The sequence below is a fragment of the Rattus norvegicus genome, chromosome 7 (assembly GCF_036323735.1).
Source record: "Rattus norvegicus strain BN/NHsdMcwi chromosome 7, GRCr8, whole genome shotgun sequence".
NCBI classification, from domain to species: domain Eukaryota; kingdom Metazoa; phylum Chordata; class Mammalia; order Rodentia; family Muridae; genus Rattus; species Rattus norvegicus.
Window position 1 is genome coordinate 91448126 of NC_086025.1, and position 15204 is coordinate 91463329.

Below are 15204 nucleotides of genomic sequence, written 5' to 3' on the forward strand. Positions count from 1 at the left end.
GGGGACAGTGGGGACCTTAGGTGGTGGTCTAGCTGGAGGAAGTCCCCTCAGGCATGTCCCAGAGGGCTGTATTGTTCCAGGCCCTTCTCTGTCCCCCTCTGCTTCCTGGCCACTGAGACTGAGCCTTGTCCTCTGAAACCATCAGTCAACTTCAACCCTTAGAGCAGTTGGACAGCAGCAGCAATAGAACCTAGCACAGCCCCTTCATGTACTTTCCCAGCAGGTGCCCGCTACCGAGGCAGAGGCCTACAAAGACAGCACTGAGGGCACCGAAGACACAAAAACAAACAGCAAAATCCACAACAGCTGAAATTTCTTGGGAGACATTTCTATAAACAACGTAAAGACTCCTCTTTGCTTTAGTTTTCCATGATTGCACAGACTGTGTCAGTAAACAAGGATACTCAGTTCTGGATGGTTTCCTAAGCCATGATCTGAATGTCCACATGCGACTGCTTTTCCAAGGGGCTGAAATGGTCTCTGACCTTTCTGAACCACTTGTCTTCAAATTCTTTGGAGGACGCAGCCACCGAGGCAGTCAGGGCTGCGGGGCCCACACACTGCACCTCTGGATGAAGCTCCTCTTTTATCCTTTCTGGTACAATATCTTCCCCCATAGCCTGTATCGGGACAAGAAGAAGAAAAAACAAAACATTACTCCAGTCAGAGGTGGAAGACAGATTATTCACCAGCTGTAAAGCCTTTTACACTAAAGCCCTGGGGAAGGTGCAGAGCAGGGTGAGAAGCCCTGTTTTCATTATCTGGGATGCCACCAGCTTTGTTTCTGTTCTCATCCCGAGTCCTAAGGTGGCAGCTGTCCCGCCTGGGCTCCGAGGAGCACTGAATCAACCTTTCTATGCCAAAGACTGTTCTGATGACAGTGTAGCTGTGGGCTTCTCCCTCCTGGTGAGAGGCTAGGGCTGAAGAGGTAGGAGCAGAGCTCGATCAGAGTAAGATGTGAGACACAAATCCACACTGTCCAGAAGTCCAAAGACAGCAAAGATCCAACCCTCCACAACCAAGGGTCTCTCAGGGCCATAGCACATCCCCCTAGAGGCACAACACTGCCCCCTCCTGGTCACAATCACAACTGCAGCAACACAGACTCAATCCTGGAATTTGATGAGACCACTCAAAATTAAGTTCCAGGAAGCCTTTATGTAACCTCAGTAAGTGGTCCTTCGGTAATGAGTAACAGCAGTGGGGAAAGTGAAGTCCTAACAAGCTTTCACAGCATGAGAATTTACACTTAGACAGCAGGGAACAAGGTACTAATTTAGGCTCCTCTGACCTTGACATCTAATGTGGCCATGAAAACTATAAGCACAAAGAATGGCTCTTTGTGTGTGTGCACACATGTGTGGTGTATGCTTGTGTGCGCATGTGTGTGTGGACCTATGTGCCCTTGCTTGTGCATAGCAAATCCAAAGGAGGAATTCTTGAGTCACTTCCTGCCTGATTTCCCCGAGGCGGCTTCTTGCTGCTGACTGTTTGGCTAGGCTGGCCAGCCAGCAGCTCACAGGACCTACCATCTCTGTCCCAGTGCTAGGGGTCCAGGCATTTGCTCCCATGCCTGGCTTCTATGTGGAGGCTGGGGATTAGAACAGGTCCGCATGTTGTGCTTGCAGTGTAAGAGCTCTTATCCACCCGCCTCCCCAGCCCCAGATCACAGTCAGCGAGTGCTGGTCTCTAACTCATTAGTTCTGAGATGCTACACCTTTGCATTCAGTGTTCTAAAATCGTGAACTGACATGGCACATGCAAATGGCATCATAATGACATGTCTCACAAGGGATGGCTTTTCAGGATTGAGGAAAATTGGTTTTCAGCTATAGAAAGAGTGGAGAGAGGAGAGGACACTTCTCACGGCTGGTCTACACTGCCTGTTGCCCTAACCTCAGGCAGCTGCAACCTCTCTAAGCCTCAATTCCAGCCCTGCCTATCTTCCCCATCTCTGGCTATTAGGAGAGGAAGGAAGCTACATAAAACGCCTGCTCAGAGGGGGACAATTGCCCATTAGTCTAAAGGTCAGCACCATGGCTGACTCGGAGTACACTGATTACTTAGCATGTACAAGGTCCTGGGCTCAATCTCCAGCAAAAAACTTATTACTCAGTCAACTCCACATTGAAACAAGTAAAATGGGCATGTTACTTAGGATGCTCTGTGAGGAAGCTAATTAACTGACGAGAACAAGAAAGCAGGTATGGGCAGGTGAATGATGGAGGACCACTTTGGTGACTTGGGAAACCCAGAGGCACACAGCAGGGGGAAACAGAGGGACTTGAGCATGAGATGAGATCTGGTGTTATTTTGCTATGGGAATAGCACAAAGTCCCTGTGATGCTGCCCCACATAAATCTGAGGGGATACATACCTCTTCCATCAACAGCAAAGTATCTTCCCTAAAGCTGAACTCCTTCACTTTCTGTGCAATTTCCTGCTGAGTCCTCAAGTTCTTCTCCAAAGCGAATGATGTTTGCTGGGACTGGGCGAGCTGAAGCAAGAGCCTGAGGAAACAGAAATCTCAGTATGAGAGGCTCCGCTACAGGGGCCTGTGCCACAGGGCAGCAGGGAGCACGAGCCCATCCAGAGCCAGGTACTAAGCTGCTTCGAGTCCTGCTGGCCTCACTGGAGCCATCCCTGAGTTCCAACGGTTCTGAACAAGCTGCCTTCCTTTACAACTGAGAAAGGACAGGGACTCAGAGGGCCAAGACAGCTATCGAATCAGGGTAGCAGACTACAGTGAGCCTGTGTCAAAAGTGGAAAGGCAGGCAGGCGGTTGAAAGCAAACACAATTCACTCACTGACAAGAAGTTCAAAGCCACTCCAGCCACACAGGCTGTTCCTGGGATGCTGGCATCTGCTGTCTCCACAGAGCCTGGACCTCAAGTTCTGCTTAGCTTTGCTGGCACATGTGAGTACTAAACAGGGCCAAGCCTCGAACAACCACTTCACAACTCCTTACTATGAATGTCCCCAGTGATCCTAACCTGGTGTCTCCACTCATTCTTCTCACCTGAGTTCAGCCCTCTTTCCCTGATGAGGGGTTCTAGCTGGATGCTCCACAGACATCAAGATCTCAGCACATCAAGCGGGAGTCACTCATTCCTTGTATCCTGAATCTGCCCTGCCCATCCACTGGTATCCTCCACCTCAGCAAATAGCACCCAATCTGACCCTGCACCTAGGGCATACTTCAGAGTCTGCTCCTCTTCTTTCTCCTCCTCCTCTTTCTCCTCCTTTCCCTTCTTCCTCCTCCTCCTCTTCCTCCTCTTCCTCCTCTTCCTCTTCCTCCTCTTCCTCCTCCTCCTCCTCTTCTTCCTTCTCCCTCCCCCTCCCCCATCCTCCCCATAACTCAGCTGGTCACCATCTACTCCACACTGTGATGACAACATTCTCCACTTTTACTGCAGTGCACTACTGCAGGTCAGACCCCATCCCTGGGGATCATCATTTCTCCACTGCAGGCCACAGCTCCAAATGGCTTCTTCTAGTCCACCTTCCCCCTCTGAATTACAGCTCAGATCACAGTCCAATTCAAAGGTTATGAATATTCTCTGGGCCTCCAAGGAACGGATCGAATCTTTAAGACACCTAAGCCATGGCGGCAGCACAGGGCCGTATTCAGCACTGGGAAGGCTGAAGACAGAGGCACAAAAGTTCCAGGCCAGCCTTGGCTACACAGTGAGCACTGCCTCAAAATCAACCCACAAGCAAAAATGATAAAGTCTCAAGCTAATAGGAAACCAGACACAATGAAACTGCTCTTAGCCGTCATTTACCAATTGCTTGTTGCAGACCATGCAGCTTCAGTGGGTGCCTGAGATGACTTGAATTCCACATCCTCGGGCAGTAGGCATTTCCCCATTCCTCCATCAAGTAAGATAAAGACTTGGAGCTCAGAGTCCACAATCTGTGCAAGGCCAGACAGCTGGCCACGAGACCAGTCCAGGTCCATGAGCTCGGCATCAGCCATTAATCAGAGTCCTCCAGAGCCAGATCTGACTCACGCCCTCCTAGTCCCCTTGCCAGGACTGCGGCTCACAGCTCCCTTGAGCTTCTCCCACATTGCAGCTCCTGCCACTTGAGCTGCTCTGACTGAGAATGGGCCCCAAGGCTCACAGGGAGGCATTATTTCAAAGGATTAGGGCCTGTGGCCTTGCTGGAGTAGGTGTGACCACTCATTAGGAACTGTTGGAAATGTCACTGGGAGTGGGCTTTGAGGTTTCAGAAGTCTAAGTCAGGCCCGTGCCTGTCTCTTCCTGCTGCCTGCCAAGAATTCTCAGCTACCCCTCCAGCCCCATGTTCCCTGCCGTGAGGATAATGGACTGTAAGCCAGTTTGCCTTTGTAAGGGTTGCCTTGGTGGAGATAATCTTTTCACAGCAATAAAAACCCTACCCAGGACAGCACCAGACCATGCGACTGCTCTATGCCTTTTGGTCAAGCTGTCTCTCAGTATGTCACCAACACAAGAGCACACCTTCCTCACCTGACAAACAGCGAACCAGTGAGCAAGGCAACAAAGAGCGAGGGACTGCACAGACATAGGACGTTGGGGTCATAAACAGATCTCAATGTGCAGCCCAGAAAACCGCACGGAATGCTATGAAGGAGCACCAGTACTCGGTGTCCCTAGGGGACTCAGCAGGAGCACAGCCCCGGAAAGGCTGGGCTCTTCGCTTTGGTGGGCTCCACGATGTTCTGCTCACACTGGGACACAGCCCTCAGCAGCTGGGTGCCAGTCCCTGGCTACATGTATTTTCCTCTACACAGTGACTGTCGCAAGGATAAGAGTCTCGGTTTTGGTTTTTTATGATCCTTGCACGGAGCAAGTGTCTGGCATCTGTGAATAAAAGCAACACAGTCTCTAGGCATGGTGGCACACACCTTTGATTCCAGCCCTCAGGAGGCAGAGGCAGGTGGCTCTTTATGAACCAGAGGCCAGCCTGGTCTGCATAGTGAGCATAAGCCTCCTGCATCAGGTCCCCAAGTGCTGAGATTCCAGGCCTCTACCAACAGCATCGTGAACGTTTTAATATTCGTTCGTGTCCCGTTGTGGTTTAGCACTCATTTCCCAGATGGCTGAGTTTTCTCGTATTAACAGGACATTAGAAATCCATTCCTTAATCACTGTGACTGGAACAGTGACAAACATGGAGGTACAAGTATGTCTGTGGCATGCTGGCTCGGACTGCTTCAGGCATGTGCCCGGGGGTGCACGGCTGGGTCATATTTTTCGTTTTTGGTTTGGAGTGTGTTTGTTTGTTTGAGGCAGGGTTTCTCTGCACAGCCCTGGCTGTGCAGGTCAACTCTCTGTTGACCAGGCTGGCCTCAGGCTCACAGAGTCTATCTGCTTCTGCCTCTCAGGTGCTGGGATTGAAGCAGTACACAGCAGGCCCCCGCTTCACACTGATATCTGGGTGGCTGCACTGGTCTCAGTTCTCACCAGCCATGTATGGGATTCCTTCACCCCTACATACCATGTATGCTAACTTTAAATTTTATTTAAAGGAATCTGTCCTCCCTTGAAAAATAACATAAAATAAGCAGTCTTTCCCCAGGCTCGTCTGTGTGCTGACACACGCTCTCTCTGCTTACCTGGCGCGGATCAGAGCGGCACATGCTTTCCTCTGGGCCTCCGTCTGTGCTGCTGCCCTCCGTGCTGCCAGGCAATTCTGCATATCCTGCTGAGTATCACAGCCACTTGCTTCCACGGAGAACACTGCACTGTCAGGTGAGGGTGCAGGGAATGGCAGACAGCCTGTTCCCGAGTGTACAGAGGAGGCCCTGACAGCCTTGTCACTTGAAGCAGAACTCTTCTGTCCCTGAGGTGACTCACCCAATGCTGGCAGGTCTGGCCCTGGACTCAGGTATGCCTCTGCCAGTTTACACCAGCTCCAAGGGTTGAGAGGGTGCAGAGAAATCAGCTTCTGCAGGTAGAGAATGGTCTTCTCCAAGCTCTGCCTTCGGGAAAAGATAGCCAGGTGGAGGGAGAGCGCCGAGGTCAGATGCTCTGTGTTGGTTGCTTTGCTTTCCTGAGGAAAAGAAAAAGCAAGAAACCTCAGCTACAAAATGTTTTCATATAAAGGTGGGAGCAACCAAAGGCCCAGGTTGTATATGTTATAAACCAGAAGCATTTGTAAGTGCTACATGGGTCACGTGAACGTAATCCCTCTGCAGATTTCCTGTTTTGAACCATATCCACGCGAAAGCTATGGCTGGAGCCCACGTACACAGAGGTGCACAGGGGTTTCCTTCTGATCAGAAAACCTTTCGCTGTCTCCCTGGGAGTCATTACCTCTTGCCTTAACGGCATGTGGCTAATACCTTGTGGGTTAGGAGAAAGGGTTCACTTTTCCAAAGTTAGTCTACAGAGAGCAGATGGCAGAGTGAAATTACCTTTAACCTGATGTGAAATCTAAGGAAAGCCCAGCTGCCCAGGTCACACTCCTGCAGAACTAAACCGAGGGTCAAGTGCACCCGAAGTTACCAGTGGAAGTGGATGCCCACTGAGTTCCCACAACAGTCCTGTACCGAGTGGAAAAACATCAAATAATTCCACGTCACTTATTTGGTGATTCCATTCCTACCTGAGCACTGAGCACACCTGGTTTTACTGTTTCTGCTGCTTAAGGTTTAGCCTTCCAGAAAGACCATACAAGAGCCCTGGATTCGATTCCAAGTACAGCGCAGTGTCATGTCTGCCACAGGCATGGCTGTGGATCAGCGAAATCTCTAAAGTCAGGCCAGGCCTTTTGGAGGTAGCTCCGTGTGTAAAGACACTTGCTGCAAGCTGGATGACCTGTGTTCCATCCCTGGAACCCATGTGACGGCAGGAGAACTGACTCCCACCACTGTCTGCTGACCTCACTCACCTCTACCTGCCACAATGCTCTGCCCTACGTATCCCACCCCACCACGTAAACAATGTGTTTAAAACATTGTTTTAATTATGCCTTTTATCTAATAAGATCATGTCTGGATTATCCCTAGAAGCTACTCTTCTGTGGTCTATAATCCACTGGGAATGCAGGTGCATGTCAAGTGTGACGCAGGTGCTGCACAACTGTAATCCCTCCCCACTCCTGCTTTAAAGAAAAAGAAAAACTGGGTATGTGCGTACATCATGTAGCCTTGACAGATGGCCTTGAACTTGTGACGCTCCTAGCAGACTTCCCTCTGCTAAAGTTGCAGACATGCAGCAGAATGCTGGCCTCTAGACTATGACTCTGATAATATGAATAATAATCTAAAGTTGATAGCTATGCTAAGCTAATAAACAAGGGTTTGAGAGCATAGTTAGTATGTCCCTCTTTGGACATCAAAATCCATTTCAATCTGTTTCAGGGATTTTTCCCAGTACTGCAATAACAAAACAATGGAGACTAGAGATGATTCAGTGATTAACAGCATTTGTTGCTCTTGCAGAGGTCTCAGATCTGGTTCCCAGCACCCACACTGGGCAACTCACAACAGCTCCAGGGAGATCCCGTAACTCTGCGCTCCTAGCACCTGCCCATACCCACACTTAGCCCCACACACATATATACACATAATTAAAAATTAAAATACATCTTTGAAAAATCTAGAACAAAATCACTCAATCCTTATCTCTCTGGGTATATATCCCTCATAAAAGTAAAACTTCTGAAAATAAGATTTCTAGGCAATAATTCTCATCTTAGCACAGGAAAACTATTCCAAGAAAATAATCACACGTAGTGCTGTATGCTTTCATTTCAGTAACTACACTGCTGATTGTTTCTTTCTGTAATCCCAGCCCACCAATTCTGCTTCTAGCAGGAAGGTTTGTTTTCCTGTCCTTGTACTGGACAGTGTATGAGAACAAGCAACAGAGCCACTCACCAGGTCCACTGCTATCTCCAGGGCCTCCTCATGCCTCCCAAGGTGAGCCAGACACCGAGCCTGGCCTTCTTGGACATCCCTTTTCATGGCAAAATTGGTAGATGGCAGCTGTTTGGAGATACTGGAGTACTCCTGCAGAGCTTTCTGGCAATTATTAAAAAGAAAGAAGGGAAGGCATGAAGGGGGTGGGGAAAGGAAAGGACCCAGTACAGAGATGACATTTTCCTATGCAGTAAGTGGTAGTATAACCGGCCCCTCCGTTAACCTACGGGAGACCTAACTGTTTAACCAGTACTGTGATATTTTTCTAAAAGGTAGAGACAGAATGGCGGCAGGTTATAAAGTCCAACTATGGAAAGTATCACAGTATTAGAACATTCTAGAGGCAAACAGAACAGGCTTTGAGTCCTGGTTTTTCTGAGACTTTGAGGCGTGTGTGTGCACATGCATAGGGCGTGCTATGTAGATTAATTAGGCTGGTCTTGAACTCACAGAGAACCACCTGGCTCTGCCTCCACCTCCCAACTGTTGGGATTAAGGCCCAACTATATACCTTATTAATATTTACCCAAAAGTGACATGACGTATATGAAACAATCTGGCATCTAATTGTTCACCCTTCCCTTTTCTTGCATGTGTTGGGGTATTCTGCTCCTGTGACATGTTGGAGATTCACAAGTGAGTGGATACAAAACCCAGGAAAGCAGACCTACAGGGACCCTCAAAGCATGCTTTGGTTGGAATTATGAAAAAAAAACAAAATGTAATACGGACCCTGTAGAAAAGGCCTAGACTTAGGAGTCTAAGATTATCTATAGGCACCACCATAGACTAGATCCATCCCACAAAGCACGCTGCTAACCTGACGCACATTGCTCTCTACATGTGCTATTGGTGACAAGAGCCCAGCTAGAGCAGCAGCGTCTGACTCGTGTTGACTCCCACCTCGTATTCCTGTCGTCTGTACGCCAGGTCCCCTCTGAATTTCTTGAGAGTGAGAACTTCAATATCGTTGCTACTTTCCGTCTCTTCATAAAACCACTAGAAATCAAGAAGATAGCATTTACGGTGGAGAGTGAAGGTATGCTCTTCCACATCATGGTCAAAGGCACTTTCCCATGATGCACCCTTCTAAACGTCAAGGACACACGTCATCAGGATGAGACTCAAGGCAAAGCGGAATGGCTACATTTTGTTTTTTAAAACAGTGTCTCATTGCACACCCTCCAAGTGCTGAGACTACAGACCCGTGTGGTCACATCAGACTAATTGATACATGTTTGAATGTGCAGTAAATGTGTGTGCGCCTGTGCCTGTGTGACGTGAGGGCCAGAGATCAACGCCAGCTGTCTCTATCAGCCGCCATCTTGTTTTCTAAGACATGGTCTCTCACTGAAACTGAAGCTTACCAGAACGGCTACCTGCAAGCTCCCAGCTACCCAGGTTTTACATGAGTGCTAGGAGTCTGAACTCAGGTCCTCATGCTGGGCACCAAGCATTTCACCCACTGAGCCACTGCCCCAGCCACCAAGGACAACCTTAACGATGGCCCAGATTTTTAAAAAAAACATTTTAGGGGTTGGGGATTTAGCTCAGTGGTAGAGCACTTGCCTAGCAAGCGCAAGGCCCTGGGTTCGGTCCCCAGCTCCGAAAAAAAGAATAAAAAAAATTTTTTTAAAAATACAATGTATGTAGGCACATCCATGCTACTGTGCACATGTGGAAGTCAGACCATAAACTGCTGGTTGGTTCTCTCCTTCTACCCTTTCGGTTCTGGTGACAGAACACAGGTCATCAAACTCTGCCGCAGGTGACTTTGCCTGCTGAACCATCTCTGATGGACCACTTTTATTAAAATGATCACAATTAGTCAGTGAGATGGCTCGGTGGGTAAAGGCACCTGTCACTAAGTTGGACAACCTGACTTTGCTCTATGGGCCCCGTGTGGCGGAAGGAAAGAATCAACACCTGCAATTTGTCCCCATGACACAGTGTCATGGCTCTTACCAACACACACACATAAATGAATGTGTTTTTTAAAAAAAAATTGTAATGATCATAAGTAAAAACATGTCAATAACAAATTTGTTTAAACAAAAATAAAAGCACCCGTCTTCAACCACAGCGAAGTTACTGGAAATGAGAGTCACCTGATGCAGTTCCAGTGCCTCTGAGGCGATATCTGCTTTCTTTTAGAGCAATTGGGAGTGAAGAGGGACTGACAATGCTATGCACAAGATGTAGGAGTCTGTGATCATGGCGATGGTGCTACTGTGAGAATGCTACAAAGGCACACAGAGCACACAGAGCACACAGAGCACAGGAAATTTTAACTGGAGGCAGGCTTCTGTGCATCCCAGACAAAGATTTGGAGGATCTGAAGGAAGGCTTCCCTCTTCTGACTTAAACCCGCTGGACATAAAGTGAGATTGAGATATAACTATCAAGAAAGAATACAAAAAAAAGGATGAAAAGTTTTCTGCATGCCCGTTTCCAGCCCCAAAGAACCATCTCCTACTCTTTTTTTCAATAAAACCTGCTGTGGCTGAAGAAAGTCTCTCTAAATTCGGCGGACTCAGTCCATTTAACATTGTAATGGCCTGACTGTATTTTGAGAAACAGACTTCACTGAGTATCAAGGCTCTTCCCACGCTTGCTAAGTTAATATCTCTCCTTCTGAGCCATAACAGTAGGGAAAATTATTCTATTCTTCAAACACGTGTCACTCAAGACGAGGTATCTGAGCCATCGTTAGGTTCGGCACTCTGCAACCAACTAGTCACATAACTAGCCATCCCAACGTCTTAACAATAACATATAAACATCTATTCAGTTTTCATTATCTAACTAGGAAATGATGAAACAAAATTAGCTTGAAACCATTTTATTCTTCTAGGCAGCCAACAGGCCTGCAAGGATGCTACTGTGGACTTCTGCAGGGCTGGGGGCAGCGGCGGGGTTTATTATACTAGCCCCGGCCGGCCTGCAGGAGAGACAACCGGAGGCTCGAAGAGTGAGGTGGCTTGCTAGCCTCAGACTGCAGGGCGGCTGGAAAGTGACAGTGGCGGACCTTGCTGCAGCCGGTTCGGGTGAGGAGTGGCAAGAGGACAGCCGTCTCACCTGCGGCTCGCAGAGCTTGGCGCCATAGGAGGAGGGCGGCTCAGGCTGGCGCTCCGGCTTCTGCTCGAACACCGAATCCTCAAATTCGCCGCCCAGCACCCAGCATCCGGTCTCCATCGCGCGAGCGTGAAACCGGGCCTCGAAACGAGGCTATGCCTAGAGCGACGCCCATCACCCAGCCTCCAAACCGCGCGACGGCAGCCAGGCACCGAGACTAAGTAGAGTCTAGAGCGGCACCGGCGCGCGACCAACACGGAAGCGGTGCGTTGTCTGCCGGAGCGTTGCATTCTGGGAGTGGTAGTCTTTCAGCGGCTGCGCAAACTGGATTTCGTGATGGATCAGAAATTCTTACTTGACTCCAGGGCCACCTGAACCTCCCAACAAAGGTTTTGACTTCTCTGTGTCAGAAGCTGGATAGAGTACTTTTTCCCTGAATACCTCGAAAAGTCGGGGTCTGTGGGGTTAACTTCGTAAGTACCAGTCCACTGACAGTATTCTCATCCCCATTTTATTTTGCATTTTACTTCTTCATTTTCTTTCCCAATAATAACTGCGAGAAGAGCACAGTTATTCCTGTTTTATAAAATTGTGCTTGAAGAAGTGGGGTAACTTGTTCAAAAGCCCAGAGTCTCTGAAGAAGAGACCAGAACTATTTATGCATTTATAAAAAAAACTAGACGTAGAAATTTAAAGGCTTAATCAAGACTAGCAGAATAATTTTGAGACTTTTCAAGTAATGTTTTAACTCTAGAAAGTAAAGGTCATGGACAAAACACTGGCTTTGTTATACAGCACTAATTAGAAGCTGGTAATTAAGCTTTTCATTTTTCCTCACACTTGCTCCTCTTCCACCAGTTGTTTCTTGGGTTTTTTCTTCTGCTCTATTTTCTACTCTACGATTCATACAGGGCAACCTAAACCACCTCCCCACGTTTCAAAATTTATCTGCTCATGACTCACTCACAAAATGTGGAACCTAGCTGTGGATTAAGTAGCCTCACTGGAAGACACCAGCCTGGGAGCCTCCAGGCAGTAGCTGTTGTGGGATTCACCCAGGGGAAGTCCATTTTTAATATTTGGGGGTTTTGTTTTGTCATCAGAAATGCAATACTTATTGAAAAAATTAGGATATTATAGAAAAGTATAAAAAATCCATGCTATCACCAAGAAAAAATTATGTCCTAAGAAGGAATATATTTGCCCTAATTCCAGTACGCTCTGTCTTAGCAGGCAGCAGCACAGCACAGTACTGAAGGACTGCGAGAGCCACACGCATCTGGCTTTGTGATCCTTGGTTCACTAGCTGTGCAACCCAGTATATGAGATGGGTATTGATTAAAATAAGGCACATGAAGCTTGCAAGGTGAAGGGGGCAACGTGGGGCTATTCAAAATCAGCTCCGGGAGCAGAGTAAGAGCAGAGCAAAGGCAGGCAAGGGGGAGGACTTCTAGCTTTTTCTTTATGAAAGATATTTGGTCCCCGAATTTCCTCCCTCCTGCTCTGAGGCCTGCTAGCTCTAGCCTCCTGCCTGACAGCTGAGCTGGAGCATGTGCTAAAATGGCAGCAGGTTGTTTTAGCGCTGCATGTGGGTAAGTGGGCGTTCTTTGCCCTTTGGACTCAAGATTCCTGGGCTCGGTCGTTTCCAACCTTTTGCCAAAAGAGCCTCCTTGCTTACTTTACTCCCACAATCATGGCGTATTTGTCTACAAAGAGAAATTATTGAGTAATAATTGCTTCCCTTTCGTTTGAAAAGTTGAGCCTAAATCTTACATAACAACCAAGCCAGGCTTGTCCCCAGCTTGCGTCTAACAGCATTGCCTCCTGTGCTAGAACTCCAGCTGAAAGTGAGAATGTAGCTATTAGGACCCCAGGAAGCATGATGGATAGCAAACTGTAGTTAGAATTAGGACCTTTAAAAAAATCCCCTATTGCAGTTGAGGGCCTGGGAATCAGAGCGGCAAAGCACAGCCTCACTTAATAAGCCTCAAGACCGTAAACCAATAAAGTGAGAGGGCTTTAGACACTGAAACAGTTAAATTTACTCTGTAAGCGTAGAAATTACAGGTATTAGGGCAGTGGTTCTCACTTGCCTGATGCTGAAGCCCTTTAATACATTTCCTCATGCTGTGGCGACCCCAATCATAAAATTATTAATATAATTTTGCTACTGTTATGAACTGTAATGTAAATATTTTTGGAGATACAGATTTGCCAAAGGTTGTTACCCACAGGTTGAGAACCACTGTGTTAAAAGGATTTCTGCAACTATCAAACTGAGTGGTTGTGATTTTTAAATGGTTGCGATTTTTAAAAATCTGTTTCTATAGCTCGAAAGCTATAAAAATCATAATTTTTATTGAGGTGCCCATTTGAGTTGCCCATCACAAGGCAGCAGCCACCTTCTCAGGCAACATTTCTTGCTGCTGCTCCCCCATTGTGACATTCCCACACACTGTAGACAGCGGTAAGGAGGTTAGAGACTGTCTTCTTCAGGCGTGTAAACCTAGCTCCCAGATAGGCCTTGGCCAGAGCAGCTTAATCAATGCCTGTTCAATGGATGGGTGATTGTAAAGGACTGGCATCCAGAAAGGTAAGCAGAGTACTTTCCAGCCATGGCTCGCACATTGGTGTCCTGCCTGTGATCTGGGGACAGTAGAGCCAATGTAGCCAATGTTTCCCTGTGAAAGTGTCTCCCCAGGGGAGACCATGAGCCTACCCTCCCTGCAGCCCATGACCTTAAATGAACCCTGCTCCCTAGCCAGTCTGCCCTCAGTTTCTCCCTCCTCTTTTTTTTTTTTTTTTTTTTTGGTTCTTCTTTTCGGAGCTGGGGACCGAACCCAGGGCCTTGAGCTTCCTAGGTAAGCGCTCTACCACTGAGCTAAATCCCCAGCCCCTCTCCCTCCTCTTGTAATCCCCCTTGTCCTGACCAAGTACCACTTATCAGGAAGCCACCATATCCCCCGTGTCTTTTATCTATCTGACTGAGTCCCAGAATTCTTTGCTTTTTTTTTTCTTTTTTTCGGCAGAATTCTTTGCTAACCTCCCCTCCCCTTAACCTGGTTCCCATGGCTCTAGGTTCACACACCACCATGTCCAGGACACTTTGCATTTCCAGAGGCTGGGGTTGAGGCTAAATATTTTTAGGGGTGTCTAATGTTCATGTGTCAGTCACAGTAGACCATGAGCTCATTTAAACCTGGACTGGGTCACTCACCTCTATGTGAGCAGTGTCTGGCATCCAGTCATCCCTGACTGCTGCTGAGTGAATTAATCTAAAATAGGCTTGCCACACCATATTCATTCGTGGATTCTCTGCCTCATTCTGTGTGTCTGAGGGCCAGTGCATGCAGCTCTGTGCTCATGTAGAGAACACACTAAAGTAGGGAAGACAGACGGTAAACATGGACACCATCGGGTTACTTAGTTACATATTTTGATACTGTGTTGCTGTCAAGGTTTGAACGTGAGATGTATCCCACAGCCCATCCTTTAAATGCTCAGTCCCCAGCTTGTCTGGGAGGCTCCAGAGCCTTTAGGAAGTTGGGACTGACTGGAGGAAGTAGTCCACTGAGGCAGGCCCCTCAACAGTGTATCTGCTTTAGATCCCTGCCCAACCTTTGCTCCCTGATCTCTTAAGATGTGAAAAAAGACTCCATATGTACAACAATGCCAAGCAACCAGAGCTTCCAGGGACTAAGCCCCTACCCAAAGACTATACATGGACTGACCCTGGACTCTGACCTCATAGGTAGCAATGAATATCCTAGTAAGAGCACCAGTGGAAGGGGAAGCCCTGGGTCCTGCTAAGACTGAACCCCCAGTGAACTAGACTGGTGGGGGGAGGGCGGCAATGGGGGGAGGGTTGGGAGGGGAACACCCATAAGGAAGGGGAGGGGGGAGGGGGATGTTTGCCCGGATACCGGGAAAGGGAATAACACTTGAAATGTATATAAGAAATACTCAAGTTAATAAAAAAAAAAAATAGAAAAAAAAAAAAGATGTGAAAAACACATCCAGCCCAACTCTCAGACATGTATGGTATAATGCTGCCCTTGCCACAACAAACTGAAATCCCTCTGGGACCATGAGCCCAAATAACATATTGCTCCCTTGTTACTTGTTCTGCTTCACAGTGACCAGAAAGTAACTCAGTGACCAGAAAGTAACTAACAAGCTGGATGGGCAATGCGGAGTTACTAATCTAAAAGTGCCCT

General features: G+C 47.8%; 1 protein-coding gene across 1 annotated transcript; it reads right to left on the reverse strand.

Moving 5' to 3' along the window:
- Nucleotides 1-296: 296 nt before the first annotated feature.
- C7h8orf76 (similar to human chromosome 8 open reading frame 76) lies at nucleotides 297-11159 on the reverse strand. The gene is made up of 6 exons (NM_001025007.1): nucleotides 10991-11159; nucleotides 8816-8911; nucleotides 7871-8014; nucleotides 5603-6039; nucleotides 2378-2510; nucleotides 297-620 (listed from the first exon to the last, which is right to left on the reverse strand). The coding sequence occupies exons 1-6, from the start codon at nucleotides 11105-11107 to the stop codon at nucleotides 423-425; spliced, it is 1125 nt and encodes a 374-aa protein (NP_001020178.1). The 5' UTR covers nucleotides 11108-11159; the 3' UTR covers nucleotides 297-422.
- Between the last annotated feature and the right edge of the window lie 4045 nt (nucleotides 11160-15204).